The 23486-nt window shown below is 48.1% G+C and overlaps 1 protein-coding gene across 16 annotated transcripts in view; it reads right to left on the bottom strand.

The window, feature by feature from the left end:
• The window catches only part of LOC144124450 (uncharacterized), a 425125-nt gene extending 403077 nt beyond the window's left edge, over positions 1–22048 (bottom strand). For 7 of the 16 annotated variants that reach the window (XR_013313175.1, XR_013313176.1, XM_077657117.1 and 4 more), the window contains exons 1-3: positions 21666–21718; positions 18916–18978; positions 17578–17619 (exon numbers count right to left, since the gene is read on the bottom strand). Coding sequence is in view for 14 of the 16 variants with exons in the window: in XM_077657117.1 (XP_077513243.1) it covers positions 17578–17619; positions 18916–18978; positions 21666–21689 (129 nt within the window). In the remaining 2 variants the exon portion in view is untranslated. Of the gene's footprint in view, positions 1–17577; positions 17620–18915; positions 18979–21665 lie in introns of all 16 variants that reach the window. The other 9 variants (XM_077657123.1, XM_077657125.1, XM_077657126.1 and 6 more) reach the window with 7 other exon arrangements.
• Positions 22049–23486: the final 1438 nt, after the last annotated feature.

Genomic DNA, 23486 nt, shown 5'->3' with positions numbered 1-23486 from the left:
ATCATAATGCAATCATAGTCCTCACAAACCGACCACCTCGTGGACTAGTAGATGATTTTCTTACTTTCATAGAATCCTTCCTTCAATATGCCAGCCTGACAAAACAACATGCCATAATATTCAGTAACACGAATATAGATCTGTTAAGAAATACTGCTAGTGAGGTACAACTCCTTGAGTTGATGCTATCATACAAATGTGAAAACATTGTGCACAAGCCTGCAAGGATCAGTCAACATTCAGAAACACTAATAGACCTGTGCTTCACTAATCTTCTTCCGAATACGAAAACATGTGGAGTAATTTTAACTAATTTAAGTGATCAGCTTCCTTTTTTCGCTTTCTTTTCCTTAGAGGAAAAAATGGATAAAACTAAATGCATTCGACGAATGATAAATGGCAATAACATTGCAAGGCGTCGCTTGCTGGCCGGCCATCTACCACGAGGCTGGTCATAAAGCATCGCTACTGCCCGTTCTTGGTTCACTGCCGCCTTCGCTGTTTTTTGAACGCTACCGACACTTTCACCTGGCAACATCCATTGCCGACAACGGCCCACGTCACAGCCAGCCCAGGATATCACAGCGATAGAGCTGCCAGTGGATTTGGGCTCAACGCCGCGTCAGCCATGCATCACTGACCCGTTCTGATTGTGTAGGTTAGTTACCTCGACGGTGCTACATGTCCCAAGAGTGATGATTACTGCCTACTAGCAGTGTCGTGCCCCACAGAGTTCCACGCCAAAGTGAAGCGCTTTCTTTGTCAGTATTGCGATGTTGGTCCTTTGACCTGTCCTTGTTGATTTTACTTGCCCGTGACCTTGAGTCAAACTCGGGTCCTTCCCCTGAGGACCTGCTTTCCTTGGTTTTAGAAACAGTGCAGAGGCTCGAGTCTGGTCTAGCGGAAATACTGAACGAGCTTAAGGGTGTTAAAGAAAAACAAGATGCTGCAGATGTGACGATTAAACAGCTTTTTGACAGAGTTACAGCACTGGAGGCCAAAGTAGAATCGCTTAGCCAATCTGATGCCAGCACTCTTGGTCCCGGTTTGCATAAAATTACTGAAAAACTGGTTCAGAGAGTGCACTGAGTTACAGAGAGGTGCACTGAGGCTGAAAACAGGCTTCGTCGGTCAAATTTGCTGTCCTCTGGGCTCACGGACGATGAGAATGAAAACTGGGATGATTCGGAAGAGAAAATAATTACCTTCTGCCATGAAATGCTAGGAATTACTGTCAAGAACTCTAGTTTGGACATGTACGTCGGTTGGGAAAGTTCGCTGGCGACAAGCACAGACCCATTATCACGAAACTAACTTTTTTTAAGGATAAACAGCGGATACTTTCTTCGCCGTATAAGCTTAAAGGCTCGAATCATTCAATTCGAGAGGATTTTTCTTTACCAACCAGGCAAGCACGGCAAAAGCTACTTGAGTTGGCCAAGCTACAGGGTAAGAAAGGCAAACTGGTAGTTGATAAGCTGCGCATTGACAAAAATACGTATATGATAACGAGACAAATTCTGTCATCCCATCAACCAGATAGCTCAGCAACAACTATCCCACAAAGGCTCTGCCAAGGTCATGTGGCCCCAGTCCACAATTATCGTTATCGTTTACTAACATCCGAAGCCTGCTGCCTAAGGTGGACGAGGTGTGTTCTTTTTTAGACAATACTGACGGTGATAAGTTGCACTAACGGAAACTTGGTTGCACCCAGATGTAGCAGATAACGGAATTTTTTCCAGTAAAGATAACTATAACATATATTGCTATGATCACTCAGGTAAAAGAAATGGTGGTGTCCCTATCGCCATCAAAAAAGCACTAAATTCATTCCACATTAATACCGACTCTTCGCTTGAAATAGTCTGGGCTGCTTGTACATTAGCATCGGTGAAGGTACTGTTTCATGTCTGCTATCGTCCACCTGATTCGGACCATTCAGTTAGTTACTAAACTCCATAGCAGTATTACTTCAGCTATTCAAAAATGCCCAGCTGGGGCTAGATTACGCAACTGTGACAAATTCTGTCACAAGTTATTGACAGTGACGTCAAAATGACGACACGACGTCACCAAGTGACGCAACGAGGAATCAGCCAATTACAGCAGGGCAGCGCCCCGAGAGCATTCAAGGAACCGTCTGCCTAATTTTTTGTAAAAAGAAATAAGAAATAAGCAACGATGAAAATAACTAATATTTTATTTTGTCAAAACATTGCGTTTAAAGTTCGGAAATGTTAAGCAAAACAAAAAGCGTTCGAAGTTGTGCTATTAAATTGACTGGTGGGTAACTTCCCGTGCCGCGGGGGTGTGCTGACGGCAGTAGAAAGGCCGCTTTACACTAAAGCAGCTGTTTCACGCCATGTTATTGTTTTTTTGCGCGGCGTCTGGAATCGAGCTACTATGCGGTTGACCCAAGTGCGCAGAAAAATTTCAACGAATGCAGTGAAGGCTGCGTGCCTGCCAAGCAAACTTGCAAGGAGTGCATGGAACGAAATCGACGAAGGCAACATGTTGAAGTCTGTGTTGTACGGCTCTTTCGATCGATGACAAAAATGCCGAAAGGTGAGGTGTTGCAGTATGTGACGAGTGGTTGTTTGTTTCTTTCTCCTTGAGAAACAGAAGACGACCACGAAGTGCCATTTGCTGGGAAAATAAAGTGCTTTGCCAGCATAAGCGTGTCTTATTTATATGTAGCTGTGTCACAGACGTGACGACAGCACCCACCCCTTCTGCACGCCAACTTTACAATATCCTGCACCACCGGCCGCACGCATTTGCTCACCATCAGTTGTGCGATGCCGACGTGCGCCTCGCTACCAACAGCAGCCTGAAAGCCGCCCGTGGCAAATAACCACAGTGCACACAGCACCTGCCGCCACACCGACAGTGCACTCGCACGCAAACATCCCAGTTCATCGGCAACTTCGTCGCACAGCCACTCCACCGTCTCTGCTTCTCCAGTCGAAAAAGGCTTCGAAACAGCCTGTCCGGCAAGTCAAACATAATCATAATCAAACGTGTCGTCGTGCGCTCTGCTTCGCCGTTGCTCGCGCCAGCGCAGCCACCTCACTCGTATCGCCGCGTACACCGCCGCCATTTTCTGTCACAAAGGCAACGGTCAAATTGACGGCTTCAAAACTGTGACAAAAAACTGTCAAATAGCGGCTGCATAATTAGGTGTGCAACGTCATCACTTCTGCCACATCCGTGACGTCATCTGCAGCCACCCATGACGCAAAAAAGCAATATGGCCGCCGGCCACGACCGACCAATAAGAGCGAGGCATATTGACACCTTTGTGACAAGTTTTTGACAATTTTCCTAATTGACAGTTACGTAATCTGGCCCCTGAACTCATTTAAATGGTTGGTGACTTCAACTTTCCACAGATAGATTGATCACATTTGTCATCATTGTGCCGCGCCTCAACAAAGCTTAACATTATGTTAGACTAATTTCTTTCAGGTGATCAACAAACAACGTGGCTCAGACATTTCAGATTTAGCTTTCTGCAATGTGCCTGAAACGATTAACGAAGTCTTACTTGTTGACGGTTTTAGTGATCATAAGTCATCCATATACAGCTTAATGTCTCATTAGCATTTCAAGGTCTTGCATCCTGGAAAATTCTCGATTTCAGCAGAGCCAATTATAAAGATATGAATAGTGCACTTAATGATTTTTTTACTCGCACGTTGTTGTCCTCATTTGCAGACAGGTCTGTTGAACAGAACTGAGTGCTTTATAAGAACATGATGTTTAATCCAGTTTACAAATATGTTCCCTTGGTTTCTATCTCAAACCATAAAACTAATCCATGGTTCAATAGATCTCTCCGTCGTCATTGAAACAAAAAAAAGCATTTGTACAGAAAAGCTAAGTTGGTATCTACATCAGATGCTTGGAAAAAATACGATTGTGTGAAATCTTACTGTTCGACCCTTCGGGCCTCAAAGAACAAATATTTTTTTCATGGCCTACTCGCCATCCTAAAATCTAATCCCAAAAAAGTTATGGCGTTTGATATCTCCCGACAGTACAGTCAAACCCACTTATAACAATACCGCTTTTAACAATATATCGGATATAGCAATGGACAGCCGCGGCACCGTCACCTTTGCAATGTGTTCTATGGTAAAATAAACCGCTTATAACAATGCTATCATACTAGATTGTCAGTTATAACAATTAAATGTAGTCATTTGGAACTAGCCCTCAAAGAAAAAAATCGCAAACGCAGCTACCACGCCAGCCAAACTATGCTTACGGCGCAAAAAACGCGCGCGTATGCGGAACCGCCCGCACAGCAGCCACCGCGGCTGCGAAAAGACCACGTGACGACGCATACGAGGCGAGGCGCATGGGGTAAGCCGGAGAAGCTTGTATGACTTGGAGGAGGAGAAAAGACGGGCAATTTCCTCTGGGCAGAGGTGGAGAGGATAGGGAGGCGCTTCCTTTTGTTGCGTTTGTATCCGCGCGGGGAGCAGTACATTCTGAGGGTGCACCACCCGTTGAAAACGCGTCACGGCATTTCAGCGTGGGCTGCCCCATCTTTCCCACTTTCTTTGGCTCCTGCTTCACGAGCTGCACATGTTCCGAGGGCAGCGTACAGCGTCAAAGCACATGCGTTGCCAGCGTGGTTTTTATCATCTGCCATCACCGGCCTCGGTCCTGCCGGTTCTGCAAGCCCATCGGATTCCTCCCCAGAGTTCAATAATGGACGATTCTCCTTCAGGAAGCGCGGCCAGCGTGGCTCTACCGGATCAACTGCTGCAGAAGAGAAAGCGAGCAGCAATATCTTTGGAAACGAAGCAGAACATTTTGAGGGAGCACCGAGGTGGTGAAAAAGTGTGCAACTTAGTACGCAAGTACTGCCTGTCACAGCCGACGGTTTCAACCATTATCTGCAACACGCTCAAGATGACTGAAAACGAATGCCATGCTAGTGCTGGCCATGCTATGGAGGACGGCCGGAAGAGGATTCGGCATGGTGCCTACAAAGACATGGAGAAGGCACTGTATCAGTGTTTCCTTAGCGCACGTGCTATGAACTTGCCAATTAGTGGCCCGATTTTAGTGGAGAAGGCGAAGCACTTTGCATACCTCATTCAAAACACCGATTTCCAGCCTGGTGGTGGCTGGATTCAACGCTTCAAGGAGAAGCACGGAATCGTCTACAAGGCAGTCGTGGGGGAGGCAGGGTCGCTCGATGTCGACGCTAGACGGAAGTGGTTGGAAGAGACACTGCTGTACATCCGCGAAGCATATGCAGACCGGGACTTGTACAATGGTGACGAGACCGGGCTATTCTTCCAAATGCTTCCGTCGAAGACGCATGCACTCAAAGGCGATCCCTGTAAGGGCGGCAAGCAGAGCAAATTGTGGGCGACCGTTTTCCTCTGTACGAATATGGACAGCAGCGACAAGTGCCCCGCCTTCGTAATTGGAAAATCTAGGAATCCCCGCTGTTTCCGTGGTGCTGCGAGGATTCCAGTTCGTTACCGTCATAATTAGAAAGCGTGGATGACGCGTGAACTTTTCCGCAAGTGGCTGTGCGAGCTCGATCAGCGGATGCAGCATGAAGGCAGGAAGGTGGCGTTGGTCCTTGATAACTGTACTGCACACCAGACTGCCCAGAAGCTGTCGCATGTGAAAATTTTCTGCCTGCTGCCGAACACGACAGCAGGCTTGCAGCCCATGGACGCAGGCGTGATTGCGTGTTTCAAGGCATTGTATCGCCGGCGTGTGTTGAGCAGGCTTGCTCTTAACCTGGACATTGCTGTGCGTGAATGCCGACCCGCTCCAGACTTTAAGCTTAATTTCGCTCCTGATGGCTGTTCAATTAATTTTGGGGGAGTTTTCAGAAGTCAGCTCCTCCACTGTCATGAATTGCTTCCAAAAAGCGGGCTTCGCCGGGGATATCAGTCAGGCGGAGTGTAGCGAAGCTCCTGCCGATGGAGCGATTACAGAACTTTGGTCTACGGTGCGCGGTGATGACGGCGACGCGGAAGGGCTTGAAGAATTCTTGCACGCCAACAATGCAGTCACCACAAACGAAGAATTGACTGATGAGGCGATCGTTGCAGCAGTCACCGGCGCGGAAGACGATGACAGCAGCGATGACGAAGATGAACCGGTGCCTGTACAAGTTGTCTCTCATCAGGAGGCCTCAAGAATGATCGAGTCCCTGCAGGACTTATTTTTGCAAAACACCTTTCACTCGGACATGTCCAACATTTGGATGCCCTCCAGAAGGATGTTAGCAAGATTGCCGCGAAGCAGTCCAAACTCACCGATTACGGGTTTGTTTCAGCAAAGAAGTGAGAAGTGCAAGCTATTTTGCCCCATTTAAATGCTTTCAAGTTTTCATGTTTTCTTTGTTGTTGTTTTTTCGGGCACTAAGGGATTTTTCAAGCTGAGAGGCAGCCGCAGCAACCTTCTCGTATTGTCTACAATGCCGCTTTCGGTGCCACCAAAACGATGCCTCGGCGGAGCTCGCATGTCACTTGCCGTACGTGACCCCTCTGTGCAGTTGTAATGCTTTTTTTCGTGCAACCCGTTTATAACAATTATCGGTTATAACAATAGAATTTTCGTGGCACTTGAACATTGTTATAAGTGGACTCGACTGTACTATCAACCAATTGCCATTGTGCAATGATGATCACGTACTGCTTTCGGAGAGTGAATGTCCCCAAGCATTTAACTGATATTTTGCATCAGTGTTCACACGGGAAGATCATTCCAACATACCCATTGTTCCTGTTCATGATTACGAACATATGGCCCCTATTACCATTCATTACTGCTGAAGGAATCACTCGTCTCATTGCAAATCTTAAGGTTTCCTCAACTGCTGGTGTTGACAACATTAATTCTAAAATATTGAAAAACACTGTATCATTGATCTCCAGCGAAATTCTTTTCCTCATCTATCAGCAATCATTATCAGCTGGCTCGCTTCCTATAGATTGGAAAATTGCTAAGATTGTTCCGGTGTTCAAAAGCGGAAACAGAAATTCACCGGAAAACTCCCGCCCCATTTTGCTAACCTGCATTTGCTGTAAATTACTCGAGCACATCATCGTTTCCCACATTTACTGCCACCTAGAACTAAATTCTTTCTTTTTTCCTAATCAGCACGGCTTCCGGAAAGGTTTTTCTTGTGACACCCAACTGCTAGAATTTACGAGTGACTTGTATTTCAACATGGCCGCTAACCTGCAAACTGACTATCTTTTCAGATTTTGCTAAAGCCTTCGACTGCGTTGCACATTACCACTTGTTTTCAAAATTGTCTGCTCTGTGCCTAGATTCTTTAACGCTGTCATGGCTTCATAACTTTCTTTCATTTCGCCAGCAGTTCACTACAGTTAATAATTTCACCTCCCCACCCTGTGATGTAGCATCTGGCATACCTCAAGGCAGTGTTCTTGGCCAATTATTGTTTCTGATATACATTAACAACATGCCGCCATCTTATAAGTATTTAGGTATTCACCTCACGGATAATCTTTCATGGGCCAAGCACATTCAATTCATTTGTGCCTAAGCTTCAATATCACTTGTGGACCTGCAACGGAACTTGCAAAACACCCCTAATAATGTGAGAAAAGTGGCTTACATAACAATTGTGTGTCCACAACTAGAATTTGCTTCACCTACGTGGTCCCCTTATCTAAAGTACCTTATCAACATGCTTGAATCCATACAAAATAGAGCTGCTCGTTTCATCACACAAAAGTACAATCCCCATTTAAGCATCACTAAGATCAAACTTGATATTTCCCTCGAACCATTAGATATTTCGTCACTCCATCGCTCCTTTATGCTCACTTCATAAATATCCTCACAGCAACAGGACATCTCCCTTGCCCCTCAAAAAACCTTCACGCCGCCAACATAATCAGTATAGCATTAAACGCATATACGGAAGCCTTCAATTCATCTGCACTTTTACGTGCCACTGTTCTTTGGAATGATCTTCCCGACAGTATCGCATCTATCTGCAACCACCGACCATTCTAAGACCAGCTGCACAAACATTTTCTGTAATGACACGGTGTCTTGTTCTAGGTTGTCCCGTCCCATAAGTTCAGTTCAGTTCAGTTCAGTTTATTACCTTAAGGACCCCCGTGGGGGTATTACATAAGGGGTGGATTATACAAAAAAATAAGTACAATGGTTGCCATGTGGGTTCAACATACAATATGATCTGTTAGTGCTTTGGAAAAGTTGGATGGGCAGGTGATAGCGGCGATGCTGTGGGAAAGGCCGTTCCAATCTAATGCTGCTCGGGGGAAGAAGGAGGCAGCGAACGTGGTCGTATGGGTCCGAGGCCGGGCAACTTGAACTCGTTGCTAATGTACTATGTTTTGGTTTCCTGTGCAGTTTTAACAATTCGCATTTCTATTATGGCTACTGCTCTTTCTTTAGATGTGTACTGGGGACATGCGATGCATTCTTGCTCTTTATGTACTTTTTTCTTGCTCGCGGCGATGTATGTCTTGTTGTTACGATTTGCCCTGTATAATTATATGTTTTTACTTTTTGCCTTTTCGCGTTGTATTTAACAAATTATTCCTATCGTACTTAATCTGTTACTTTGCCCCCCTTACTCAATGCCCTTTAGGACCCTGTAAGGTATTTTGAATAAATGAATAAATAAACACAGTTCTGTTCACTAATGATGGAAACAGTTTGGGATGATGTGTACAGTGAAACAAACCCATGTAAAGCATATGAAATTTTCCTAGAGAAAATACCTCACCACTATAACAGTGCTTTACGTGTGCCTGTAAAAAAGCACAGGAGGGTAAGAAAAGAAAAGATTACTCCAAATTTATACAGACGTGTAAACAAGAAAAACAAGGTGTTTGCCATTTCCTAAAGATAAGAGACCCGGCTCATTTAACGTAGGTTAAAATATTCCGCACCATTTTCAATACAGATCATAAGAAGGCAAAATCAGCTTATTATTGTTGCACGGGCTGACTCAGAGTTGCGTCCGCTCATCGAGCATCTGGAGGGCCTTAACGTCGCTGTTCCGCGGCTTTTCGTTCGAGGTTTGGGTTCCTACAGTCTCCAAGATGGCGTCCTTTACAAGAGGAACTTCGCCCATAACACGGAAACCTTTCTTCTGGTTGTGCCATCCGAACTCCGTCCAGAAATCTTGCACGCCTGCCACGACGAGCCATCGGCTGGCCATTTGGGTGTTACGCGGACGTATGCCCGCATTCGTGCGAAGTATTACTGGCCAAAGTTGCTCTCATCAGTCCAGCAATATGTGAGGACCTGCCGTGACTGCCAGCGACGAAAGACATCACCAGTTAAACCCGCAGGGCTTCTCCAGCCCATCCCACCGCCTACAACACCTTTCCAACAAGTGGGCATGGACTTGCTGGGCCCATTCCCATTGTCTTCCTCTGGGAACAAATGGATTGTTGTGGTGACGGACTACTTAACGCAGTACGCCGAGACACAGGCGCTCCCCCACGCTAGTGCTGCAGAAGTGGCTCAGTTTTTTATGACATCAATCGTCTTGCGTCACGGTGCGCCATCAGTCGTCATCACGGACCGTGGAACCGCCTTTACGGCGGCATTAATGCAATCTCTCTTCGAACTCACCCACACCAGTCACCGGAAGACAACAGCCTATCATCCCCAAACAAACGGCTTGACTGAACGCCTCAACCGGACGCTTGCAGATATGCTTGCTATGTATGTCGACGTTGAGCATCGTACGTGGGACGAAGTTCTTCCTTATGCAACCTTCGCCTACAATACGGCAGAACAGGAGACTACCCGTCTTACACCTTTCCAGCTGGTCTACGGACGGTGTGTCACTACCATGCTGGATGCTATGCTACCCACTGCTCACAACGACGAGACATCGGCCCCTACGCTGACGTTGACACATTCGTCCAGCGGGCTGAAGAAGCCCGCCAACTCGCAAGGTGCCGGATTCGACATCAACAACAACTCGACGCTGGTCGCTACAACCTCCGACACCGATGCGTTCGGTACGAGCCCGGCGACTCTGTATGGGTATGGACACCTGTGCGCCGCCGCGGACTCTCCGAAAAGCTCCTCCGACGCTACTTCGGTCCGTACGAGGTGGTTAGTCGTATAAGTGATGTCACATACGAAGTTTTTCCGCGGGACACGACCTCCTCACCACGTCGGCGCCATCCGACCGAGACTGTCCACGTGGTGCGCATGAAGCCCTACCATGACAGGCTGCAACCCGCCGCTTTACCAGCTTAACAGCTCTGTATTCTCTGCCGTCCGCCGTCTATACCGAACATTACCTTTGCTGTCCGTGTTCGTTTCCGGCGTCGGGCCGCTGCCTTGATGGAGGGGGTAATGGCGCGTGCTCATGGGAGCGCGCCGACGATGAAGACGAAGTGTGCGTGTGCCGGTGGACAAAGACGAAGTGTGTGTGTGGTTCGGACAGCCATCTTGTGAGTTGCCTGCTGTGCGCTGGACTTCGCTGAGACTGTGATCTGTGCCGGTCCTGTCTTCGTTACATTTTTGGTAAGTTCCGACCATATCTCTATGGTCGCCCGTTTCGAGCTGTCAGTGACCATCATTCGTTATGCTGGCTAGCCGATCTCAAAGACCCTTCGGGACGGCTTGCGAGATGGAGCCTTCGCCTCCAGGAATACGACATCACGGTAGTGTACAAGTCCGGCCGTAAGCACAATGACGCCGATTGCTTGTCACGTGCACCTGCCGACGTTGACGCCGGGCCATATCGCAATTGTGGAAAAGTTTTCAACGAAACGTCTGTAATAGGCACAGAGGCCCAGAAACCTACGAACGGACTTATTGTCGGTTGGGCGCGGGAACTGTGCCACAGCGGCAGTCTTCTCCGGGTCAGGACGGACTCCGTCAGCGCTTATCACGTGACCAAGAAAACTGAGCTCTTCGAAACCAAAGTGACACTTTTGTGGCTTTATCGTCAACTGTGCCGAACGGAGCGCCTTTAACACCATTCGCAGCCGGTTGAGGTGTTCCTCGAAGCTAGGAGCAAAAATGACAACATCATCAAGGTACACTAGGTATGTCTGCCATTTCAGCCCAGAAAGAACGGTGTCCATCATGCGTTGGAAGGTTGCTGGCGCAGAACAGAGTCCAAAGGGTAGCACTTTGAATTCATAAAGGCCGTCAGGTGTCACGAACGCTGTCTTCTCTCTGTCCCTTTCGTCCACCTCGATCTGCCAGTAGCCATTCTTAAGGTCGAGTGAAGAAAAATATTTAGCGTCACGCAGTCGATCCAAGGCGTCGTCGATACGTGGAAGGGGGTAAACGTCACGTTTCGTGACACGATTCAACTTCCGATAATCGACGCAGAATCGCAAGGTGTTATCTTTTTTCTTCACCAATACCACAGGCGAAGCCCAGGGGCTCGTGGACGGCTGGACTACGTCATCTGCAAGCATTTCTTGCACTTGGGATCGTATAGCCTCCCGTTCCACCAGCGACACTCTGTACGGGTGTTGGGATATGGGGCTAGTCTCCTCGTTGACGATGATGCGGTGTTTGGCTACGGGGTGCGCCCTACCTTTGATGTCGTGGTGAAGCACTCTGCGAAATCGTGAAGGAGCTCTAACAAGCGCTGCTTCTGACCCACCGACAAGCCGGGATTAATGTCCACGGTAGACAGAACGGTTGCTGCATCGCGTCCGTCCGGCGACGGTAGCTCCAGAGCACATATTTCTGCGGGCTCAACGAAGTCGGTAACGTATGCGACGGCCGTTCCTTTCGCAATAGGCTGGAACTCTGTTCCGAAGTTGGTGATCAAGTGTCGCAGAGCGATCCCGTAAGCGAACAAGCCCTCTTGCAGCGCAGATTCCTTTCTCGAGTAGAAGGCTGACGTTTCTCTCTGCCATAACGTCTCGATCACCGGGCGAGTCACTTTGCACGGGGACCATCATGCTGCACCGCGGAGGCACCGTCACGTCATCAGCAGCAATACGCAGGGCGGGTATCCTGGAGTCGTCTGGGTCGGCTATTTCAATTGCTTGCGTCGGCGAAAACGTCACGCGCGGCTCTTGTAAATTGATAACGGCGCCGTTAGCTTGTAAAAAGTCCAGGCCGAGAATGACATCGCGCGAACAGTGAAGTAGGACAACAAAGTCACAAACGTAAATAAATCCGTCGATTGTAACTCTCCCCGTACACCGGCCAACAGGGGTAATTAGGTGCCCACCAGCTGTGCGAATCTGAGGCCCAGTCCACGCGGTTAAAACTTTCCTCAGTTCTTTTGCTAGCTCGTTGCTCATAACCGAATAGTCCGCTCCCGTATCAACCAATGCCGTAACCGCTAAATCGTCGATATCGACCGGTAAGTTCGAAGCTGCACATCCTTTGTGATCGTCACGTGTCCTCGTTTGATAGCCGTCGTCTGGTCGGGAACGCGATGGAGGATGTTCGGCTGTTCGCTCGTCAGCGGCCTTACCTCCGCAGGCCGCTGGGTCTAGTTTCCCCGGCAAGGACTCGGTGAGCGGCTGAAACGGCTTGTCGAAGGACGGGGACTCGGCGAACGATAGCGGGTAGAGGTTGGTGGGCGGTAGTCAGGGCGAGGGAAATCAGTGTGAGTGTGATCCCGGCGCGTTGACAGGTGCTCCTCAATTTCGCGGGACCGTTCGCCATTGGGCGGACAGGGGACTCGCGGAAAAATCCGCGAATTCCAGCTCGACGATAAGGGCACCACCGCAAGATATGGCCAGCCTCACTGCAGTGGTAGCAAAGGGGCCGCTGGTCAGGTGCCCGCCACATGTCCGTCTTCCGCAGCCTGGCTTCGGGCAACACAGGGACAGGCGGGGGCCGCGGCTGGAAAGCAGATGCAGATGGGGTGGTGCTCCAAGGGGCGAGGTCGCAGTTCTGTCAGAGTACCGACGCGTACGTCTGGCGCGGGGGCGTCGGTGTAAGGGCAGCAGGGGCAACAGGTTCAGGAACCACCTGCTGCACTTCCTCTCGGATAATTTGTGCTAACGATGGACACTGCGGCTGCGACTGGGCAGAGAGGCGCATTTTGTGCAGCTCTTCTTTGACGATAGATCAAACCAGCTCCCGAAGGGTGTCAGCGGAGTCGCTGGAGGCTGGCGCAAAGTCGGCAGTTGATACGGTGTTCACGGCGCGATTGTAATAGCGGGCGCGTTGTTGCAGGGTCTTTTCGACGGTAGTGGCCTCCGATAGAAACTCCGAAGTGGTGTTAGGTGGGTTTCGCACAAGCCCAGAAAACAGTTCTTCTTTTATCCCGCGCATCAGGTGGCGCACTTTCTTGCCCTCGGCCATGTTTGGATCCGCCCTTCTGAACAGTCGTGTCATGTCCTCATAATACATTGCAACGCTCTCATTGGGTCGCTGGTTCCTTGACTGCAGCGCCGACTCAGCTTGTTCCCGACGGTCGGTGTTGACGTAGGTCGCCAGCAACTGGCTACGGAACCGTTCCCAAGAAGGAAACGTTGTCTCGTGGTTCTCGTACCACGTCCGCGCCGAGTCGTCAAGAGCGAAGTAAACATTGTGCAGCTTCCGCTCCGCATCCCAGCCGTTGTACCTGGCAACGCGCTCGAACTGGTCAAGCCAGTCCTCCGCGTCCTCAAACACTTCGCCATGGAAGGTCGGTGGCGCTCGTGGCTGGAGGACCAGGAAATGAGCAGCTGAGTTCCCGTTGTCAGCCATAGCTGCCGCGTCTCCGTTGCTAGCCATAGGTGCCGCGTCAGTCCTGCGTGTCGCAGCTGGAGCCCTGGTCCTAGGGGATAACGGACCGTACTCTGGTGACTGACCTTGGATTCGGCGGCTCGTACTGCGATGAATCGGAGTCAAATCCGCGTTCATAGAGAGCCTTCGGGGCACGTAGATGTTGGAAAGTACCCAGCACCTCCACCAAAAATGTAACGAAGACAGGACCGGCACAGATCACAGTCTCAGCGAAGTCCAGCGCACAGCAGGGAACTCACAAGATGGCTGTCCGAACCACACACACACTTCGTCTTTGTCCACTGGCACACGCACACTTCGTCTTCATCGTCGGCGCGCTCCCATGAGCACGCGCCATTATAATAACAAATTTTCGGTAGTAATGCATACCCCAAATTGCTAAGAAAAGCAGCTAGCAGCTAACAGCATCATAAAAGGCAGCAAACCATGCATTCCGATAGAATCAAGGTCTATTGGTTTGCTACACCAGGTTAAATATCTTTGACCACTGCGTGTAAGAAAACAGCTTTATTTTTCCCTAGTTCACTCCCATTTTATGTACTGTCCTCTAGTTTGGGGCACATGTAACAAACCAGATTCAGACTGTCTTTCCTCGCTTCAGATTAGGGCATTGAAGACTGTATTCCATTCTTCAGCTATTACTGAAATGTTCCTGCACAGCGCAGTTAACGCACTACCATACCATCAGCTTTGCATTTTCCCTATGGCCGTATTTATTTTCCATAAGGTTAGGCAAGACTTTACATCCTTGTCCGCTAAATATTTAAACAGGAATCTTACTTATAAGTTGCGCACCGTATCCATGGTTTGGACCAAGTCACACACAAACTACGGTACTCTGAATATAGACAACCAAATAGTAAATTTATGTAACACATAACTGTTTCCCAATTTAAGAAAAAAGTCAAATGCATGTTTTCTTCTTCTGACCCTCTTACTTAAAATTTTTTCTTCACTTCTGTCTTGAGTGGCTGCAAATTCTAATGTATCCTTTCGCCATCGTTGTTTTTTGTGAGTTGTGAATGATGTAATAATTGTATACTTATACTGTTCAAAATTGCATGTATTGTTCAACTGTCAAACTGTCATGATCGCCTTGCTTTCTGCATTCTGTGAGGTGTCATATTTACTGCTAAGAATGCCAACCTGCTGTCATGATGTGTAATCTTGAGGTGAAGACCCTGTCAAATTGCTGTCACCTTTTGCCACTCCTCGTGGATATACTGTGCCATCTATGTATGTCCAAATAAAATAAAATCAAAAATGAAAAACATCTTGCTAACAACCACCGCCACAGTGGTCTCAAAGAAAAAATACACTATGTATTGTCCAAGCACTCTGTGTCATAATTATAACCAAAAAAAGCTAAGATGGCTCAACATCTTACTAACAACCAAACCAACTTGCAAACGAACAAACACTACCTTACCATCAGAAGTGGTAGCCCTTGACCCTATGATCAGAGCGAAAATCCAGGTGTCGCCAATACCAAGAAACATGTCCTTGCAGATCATCAAAACAAGCTGAACACATCCTCCAACACTGATCCATGAACACACTTTCCCTCATTCGAATGATCTGGACACCAGGCCAAGCTTCCCTTCCTGGAAATGAGTACGCCGACGTGCTTGCCCAAGACCTGACCCGTCGGGCACATGGGGAATAAGAGGGATTTACAGATGAAGAGAAGAACAACGTAACACCAACACCAGCCACAGAATACACGCTCATCCTTGAACGCTATAGACACCGGTGAAGCACATTCACCCTGCCCCCAATCCCTCTACAGAGCAGGCGCCATAATATGGCTCAGCTTCGGACGCACACTTTCCACTCCCTATGCCCAGACTTACTGCAGCACCGTCCACCCACTTTCTCCTCTTGGGAGACTGCTCTGTGCAGCACAGACCCACAAGACCAGCAGCAGCTGATTGAGGACAGCGACAGCCAACAAAGTTCTAGACTAAGGACACCACCCGACCAACCTCCTCCTCCTGGCTGCCGATTTTTAAAACAGAAACTCAGGAAATGTTTTCCTCAATTCCACCAATGCTTTAAAGCACGCTCACAGCCAGGAACATCGAAGCAGAACACCTCCAAAATGAAAAAACCCTCCGTAGCATTCTTCACAACGCAATATGGTAGCAGCGACCCCCAGGCATCTGCGTCACATGTGAAGAAGCACACGGTGAGCACGCAACTTCGGCGCACTCAAAGAACCATGCAGATGCAAGTGGGAAAAACCGACAGCAGTGTCAAACAACATCCTATGCGTCTGGGTTTGGTTGGCTGGGAGATATGCGACCGATAGCCACTGTTGTCGCAGGCTAGTGCGATGTCCAGGAAAGTGATACCAAAATAGTGTGGTCTGACTATTCTCAGAGAGCGGCCAATAGCCACTGTTTCGCAGGCTAGTGCAATGTTCAGGAAAATGAAACCAAAATAGTGTGGTCAGACTATTCTCAGAGAGAGGACCATCAGTTTTCCGTCATGCCTGCCATTATGCGCTCATGAGAGGTGTGCAAACAACTCTGCAGCATGCAGTGCCGTGTCAGTCGTACCTCGGTGTATATTGGGGTGTATTCTGTTTTAAGCTTTCCGTATTTGTTACCAAGTTGTCAGTATCGTTTTGAAACTAGTAGGTACTGCATCATCATACAGCATCAGCAATCAATCACACAAAAAAAAGGAAATGCTGCTTCTTTCCAACACAGGCCTTTCAGATATTTCCCATAATTTTAGAATGGCCACTTGCTTTTATTTATGGGTTTCTTCCCTCTTCTCTATTCCTGCTTACACACACTTTCTCTTCCCGAGTGGTTCTGCAACATCGCCCCTTCCCCCCTTCACCCTTTTCCCCATCCACTGCTCACTTCCCATAGTTTGTCCGCTTTGCCGCTGTTTTTGCCCCAGATAGTTCCTTCCTAGCAATGTTTCCTCCTCCTCAAGGTGCCCCACTCAGGTAACACCAAGCTTTGTGTGGAGTGGCAGCACACGTGTGACCTCACATTTTTACTGTCTTAGCACACTTATGTGTTACCTCAACCCACCTAGTTCCGATGGCAACACTCACACTCACCCAATGCAGTGATGTGACGACGCGGTATTGTTTTGTTTGCCACTACAAAGCCTTCATCAACGCGATGGTCAAAGTTCTCTCTCACACTCTACCGCTCGTATGCTGCCCATGGGAAAGGTGAGGATGGCTTCAGGGTAAAAGATCGCCAATAACGGCTTCAATCTACCCTTGTGGAAAGTGTAGCCTGTGAGCAGCTTCCTTCTCTTTTATTTAAATCAAAATGGCATGCTGCTGCTTAGGTATCGAGCTAGACTTCTAAACAACGCTCTGCCAGCAGAAGCGCCCAGTACGCTGGCCTTGTTTGGAATCTTAAAATAGAATTTTAAAATACTACTTCTTTTCTTAGTTTCTATACACTTAGCATGTACCAATAAAATGAATAAATAGAAAAAGTTACAAGATGCCCACTGAGCGGTTTCACAAGGAACAAAAACCGCAGATGGGAAACCAGACAAAAGAAAAATGTGTCTCCCATTTCACCACCACATTTTGCTCATTTTGCACAATCTTCTCATGAAGAGTAATGCATAGCCAGCATTTTACCTGCTGCCCCACCACCAATGTCTGACAGAGCAGCAGACAAACAAGAAGCAAGGAGGCACTGATTCCACGTAGACATGGCACAGATGTTTGCCCTTGATGTCTTACAGAAACACTCGCCCATAGTGCCGGGAACTGAAGGCCTCTCCTCTATAGCAGCAGCCCAGAGGCCCCTCCCTGCACCATCCCCAATGTAACTGGATTTGTCCCTGAAAAGAGCTCACCTGAGCAGCATGCAGCGAGGAGTCCCCCTGGACACCCCCGGCCTGCAGGAAAAAGCACACGCTGTACCACTAGTGACACCCAACCCTGCCCACCCTTGGTGCAGCAGCAACACTACAGCCAGAGGAGTGCACCACTTGCGGCTTTGTGAAAAAAATGGGAAAAGAACAAAGCCAATTGTAATCCCCTCTCATCTCCAGTCCACACCACTTTACACTACGGGTTCTGCTCTCAAATTTCAGTTTTGCCTTGGACAGAGTGAACCATACATACAAAGCTCCAATGTCACCTATCATTGACCCACATGCAAATCAGAGGCAGAGCATGTCAGAAGCCAAAAGATGGCAATGCTCATCAGGTGACAGCCTCCTAGTGCCGCCATGAAAAGGGACATTGCGTGTCCCCTCACAGGTTCCTCGGAATGCCAGCACATGCAACATGCCAGGATGATAGCACTTTCGTCAAAAGCAGTTTCTTCCATGATGAGAGGAAACAATGCAATGCCACGTCTTCCAGTCTGCAGGAAAGTGCATCATCCTCTCGAGACCAAGGACAGCAGCACTCACCCAACCTGAGTCATATTCTAAGCTCTTTCTTTGCTCTTAGTCCCACAGCTTGTCACAAACAGGCAATGGACCAGCACTGATCCAAGTTTTTCAAATCTTAGTCATAAATATGTCTGAACCCAACTGCAGAAAACACGATGAGTGTGTATGATGTGCCGGCAGCAGCAAAATGCAGCCACCTCATGGCTACCACCGAGTAGGCCGCTATCCCCTCTCTTGCTGTACAAGACACAGCTTGGTGCAGCAAGAAATCCATATGCAGGTCCAATATGCTACCCATTAACCAGTTTTGCAACAACTAACTGCTATTCGTGGCAACTGAGAACCTCCAACTTGATGCTACCGTGGGCATAACCAGCTGGGCTTCAATTAAGCACTACATGCAGACTGCCCTGTTGCGCAAGCTCAGGTGCAGTGGTGCCAAATATGTCGACATGCTTCTGGCCCTCCTGCTGCATTTGCACATACACATGATAAAAAATTTAACAAATTAAGACTGCAGTTGGCGAAGAAGCAGGAACCCTGGAGAGCCATTCAGCCTCTATCTCCTGTATACAAGCTGCCCAACATTTTGTCCAGCTCACCTGTCCATGCACAATGAATGTGCCGATAGTTAGAACCTCCTCCAAGGAGCCCGTATTTATGACCCAGCCAAAGGAGGATTTGCAATATGCGGCGCTGTCCCTGCCACTGCCACGCTGGGCTCAGAAGAATTAAAAGGACCCACTTCGGGAGAATTAAATGCAAGAAACCAGGCAGAGAGAAAAGCCTCACCGCATCATCTTCAGCCGAGCTGTAGTGCTCCTCACTCTCACTGCTGCTGTGACACTCACCACCCTGCACAAAAACAACATCAGCATTGACGCTCTTGTGCCCGCTTCATATGCTCCAAGACAAAGCATTCTGGCATCGCAAAAATGGACACCAAGCTGAGTGACTTGGAGTCTAATTTTCACCAGTTTTTAGTCCCTGCTGTGCACAGCATTTTCCCCTGCTTGACAAAACTAGAAGCCTTGTCTTTTGGGCATGTCATGCAGCAAAGAAAATTGACGGCCGATCATACCATGCGATGCAACAGATCCGTGTTAGGAGTACTGCTTTCACAATGATCCAAGTATGATTATGCCATTGCTTTCTTGTTCCGCTACTGAAGGGTGAATCTCGGTGGAGGCTTTGGACAGATAATTTTCACCAAATCAGGGACGCAATGCTCAAGCAACTCTTTAAAACATTATTTCAAAAGCTCCTTCATGGTGCATAACATCATCTTTCTTTCGACCTTGCACATGAGTAATATAAGCACTCATAATGGCTTCTACCGTGCTTAGTGGTCCCTCTTATCAGTAAGGCACATACATGTTTTGAATAAAAATTTGACGGCACCACTGTGGGCAAAAACCAATGGCAGTATACACAGTATGGCTGTATACCACTTATTCAGGGACCCCGGAACGGAAGGGCAAGGGGGGGCAGCTGCCCCCTCAACATTTTTCCAGAGGGGGCAGCGCCCCCCCACCCAGTCTCCAATTCTTGCACTTGGATCAGATTTCTTACAACTGAAACTCTTCAGTTCTAGGACTCATTTAATGCAAAGCGCAGTGGAGCTGAGCTACTTGGCTTCGTAGCCAGTTGTAAAGCATTTCTATCTTGTTTGTGTTCTATTTATTAACTCCAGATTTTCTTTGCGTTACATAATTATCAATCGCTAAATTTGTTGACTGAACTATATGTAATATTTCTGCTTTGTGTTATTGCTATTTTTTTTTCCTTCTTTTTGCATTGTAAATTGTGCAATTTCAGCGTTTTGTATTGACCGCATGCTGTTGTGACTGCCGTGGCCCGCCCACAAGCGCTTGCGCTTCTGCGGGCACACGCTATGTACTGTATATACATATCTTGCAATAAAATTCCTGTATTCCTGTATATGAGTGACCTAAACCAGTCATGTCCCAACAGAAGTCAACTGTCTGAACCGTGTACATGATCATGATTACCAGAATTTAAACAAACCATGCACAAACTTTTTAACCAATTGATCACTCCTTAAGTGCACATCTATAAAGCTGCCCATTTCAGTTCATTTTATATTGCTGTGAATCTCTGCACCGTTTAATCGTTCACATTCAAAACAGCCAGCACATGGCATTATTTTGTTTTCTAATGCTAGATGCAACCAGCCTTATCTCCATTGATCTTGGCAAATGCTTCCACATTATTTCCAGATTGTTGTAGTTGCTGTTGGTTCTTTATCTCGAAAGTTCCTTGCCAGCTTTAAATTGAGCGCAGCCAAGAACTGCATGCATTCAGTTCGATGGCCGCCCAGCGCGCTTGTGACTACTGCCGCCCCCGAGTCATTCAGTTCTCCTTAAACAGTTTCTTTTGGAAGCCTTTTCCTGACTGCTGGAGTGCCGTCACCACAATGTGACAGTTTGCATCAACCTTTGAACATTGAAAAATAAAATAAGAATAATAATATAAAATTTATTATGTAAATGAGCATTAAATAAATAAATAACATAATAAACTCGAAGTCTTCCCCCCCCCCCCCCCTCCCGCTTAAAAACAAGTTCCTAAATCAATGCACTTATTTTTATTTTTCTAGGGCCACCCACCTCTGCACACGACCCCATATATTCATACAGGCCGGGCGGCACCAATATTATCGCCCCACATATTCACGACAGCACGCAAACACAGACCAAGGCCTGAGTGCGGGAGAATAGCATTGTTCTCCAACAGTCTGTATTTGCACACTGTATGTTCCATGCAACACCTAAACCTGGATCAACATGTTTGTGAGCAATGCCACCTCTTTTTGTGGCTTCCTCAGACAGACAAGCCAGTTCCAACACCTGTCCTGAACTCAGTACTTGACATCCATAGCTCCCCATGGTATACACACCATAAGAAGTTTACGGAAGCCTATCCTGTCAAAGAAATTTACCATGCTCACATCCAAAGTTTGAGATTAAAAGGGGCACCGTGTAAAGCACAACCTGGAAATTAGGCTGCATATATCATGATGCATGGAACGACGACATTTTAATTTTTGCAATCCTAATGCCTCTCAAAGTTTTGACTGCAGGTGTTCCAAGAGGTTCTTGTCTACTTCCAGAATCCAGAGCGCAGATGTGCAATGCAAATGCCAGAGAACGACAGCATAAGCGGAAGTTGGCCTACATTACACTTCAACGACAAAGAGAGAATAATGGGCACCACCACAGGCCGTTTTCGTAAATAGCATGCGATGACACTGGGAAACACTTCTTTGTTGCACACAGTAGAAAACAGGTGGTATCGCGCACTTCCGTTCAGCCGTTACTCAGGCACGCCTCGCACCGACGTTCGCAAATCACGAGCGGTTGCGGGAGGCTGCAACAGCCAACCACACTACCGCAAGCCGCGTCGTTACGGCCAAACAGAAAAGCACGAGGTCAACTAAGCAACGTTCTCGAACTTAGCAGCCGTGCTGCCTAGTAGCGCATACGTTCGGAAGCAACATAAGAGTGGAGACCCGCACGAACCCACGCAGCCGAAATGAGCCGCATTCCGGCTCTAGCTCACCATGGAATGTCCCAGAGTTCCTGCAGAGCCGTTCAAGTCTGACACAAACTGCCGAGCAGTAGAAGTTTCAAATTCCGCCCTCAGCCAAACAGTTATGTACTCACGCGCGTTTTGAGGCAAGGTTAGCTGGATGGATGAATGGGTGGATGGATCAACCGTAGATTTTCTAAATATTACCTACAGGAAAAGCTGACGCCACCGTATATGCGAGGTTCTAAAAGCCATGAAAGAGCACTTCAAACGCCGTGAGAATATATCTTGAAACCGCGCAAAAATACAAGGGACGAGGATGAAACCTACAGGACAGAGCACGCAACTTCAACTTATTTACTACAACGGTGCGTCACACTGATCTCCACTAGGTGGCTGGATGCCGCATTCCCGCTTTCTGAAGTGGGCGCAAGTGAAGCCACCGGAAGTCGGATGGCATGTCCCAGAAGTTCGGCGTCTGCTATGTACAGTATTGTGCGTTTTTATCGCTGACACTTTCAAAAATTTCCCCGCCTCAACCGCTGGCTCGTTTGCGGTGAAACTGCACACAGAGCTTGCGTATTATGGTAACTTTTGTATCGTAGCAAGTTTGACAACGGTACTTGCTTAGTTGAGCCGTGCATGATGCGAAAACATAATCGTCTACGTAGAGATCGGCAACCAAAACCCGCAGACGACGCTTTTTCGCTGAAGGGCGGCAGTGGCACCATCTGTTTTGGGCAGTGGAAACCGTCACGTCAAGGCCGCCGAGGTGAGCATTGCAAACAATATTCTTTAAAAGGCAAAGCCTCGTTAAATCATTTGTTCTGATATTTTTCCGCTTAATTAGTCGAAAATGTTGTAAGCGCTTCAGTAGAAGCAGACGAAACGACAGGAACGGCATATTCAAACGGCCCGCGCTTCTTGCAACGCTCGCCACAGCGCCACGCCTCGCCACGCTTTCCGCTGCCGAAAACAGATGGCGTCACTGCCGGTTCTCAGCGAAAAAGCGTCGTCTGCGGGTTTTGGCTCGCCGATCTCTCGTAGACGCTTACGTTTTCGCATCATGTGCGCCTGAACTGAGTAAGTACCATTGTCAAACTTGCTACGATACAAAAGTTACCATAATACGCAAGCTCTGTGTGCAGTTTCACCGCAAACGAGCCAGCGGTTGAGGCGGGGAAATTTTTGAAAGTGTCAGCGATAAAAACGCACAATACTGTATTTCAACGCAAAAAGTCGAGTCTTTCACCCTTCCGTCCTCAGCTTTTCGCGTTGTTTTCGTGTAACGTCTACTGTAATATTGTCACTGAGAAACGGTTGACGTAAGCAGGGCTGGTTTACTTGCTTTAATTAGACGCGCAAGACGTTGGAACGCGCAAGGCAGTAGGCAGCACGAGAGATGAAGACGAAGCATCTAGCCCTGAGATGGCTCAAGGCTTGCCAACTGCCAGGAAATGCAGTTTAGCCGCTGTATGGCGCTACTAGAGTAGTTAGTAGCGTAGCATTGCTCCCCCTCTCTTGAAGACACCGACTCGGTCAACGTTGGACTCGGTGTGGTAGCAATGCAGGCAGGACCACAAGGGTAGTCGCACGTGTCTGGTGTGTGGTGTAGACACGCGCGAGGGGCTAGCCGGCGTGGTACGGCTTCATCCGAGAGACGTGGACAACTTCGGAGGTTGGCCGTCTAGAAGAGCGAACTGTTCCTTGGGGGAGGACTTCGTAGGTAACTTGACTGAGCTGGCGGAGCACCTCGTAGGGGCCAAAGTATCTGCGTAGAAGCTTCTCAGAGCGTCCCCTCATGCGGATTG

This window comes from Amblyomma americanum, chromosome 3 (assembly GCF_052857255.1).
Source record: "Amblyomma americanum isolate KBUSLIRL-KWMA chromosome 3, ASM5285725v1, whole genome shotgun sequence".
Classification (NCBI taxonomy): Eukaryota; Metazoa; Arthropoda; class Arachnida; order Ixodida; family Ixodidae; genus Amblyomma; species Amblyomma americanum.
The sequence above is the reverse complement of the archived record's forward strand: the minus strand, read 5'-3'. Positions and strand labels throughout refer to the sequence as shown.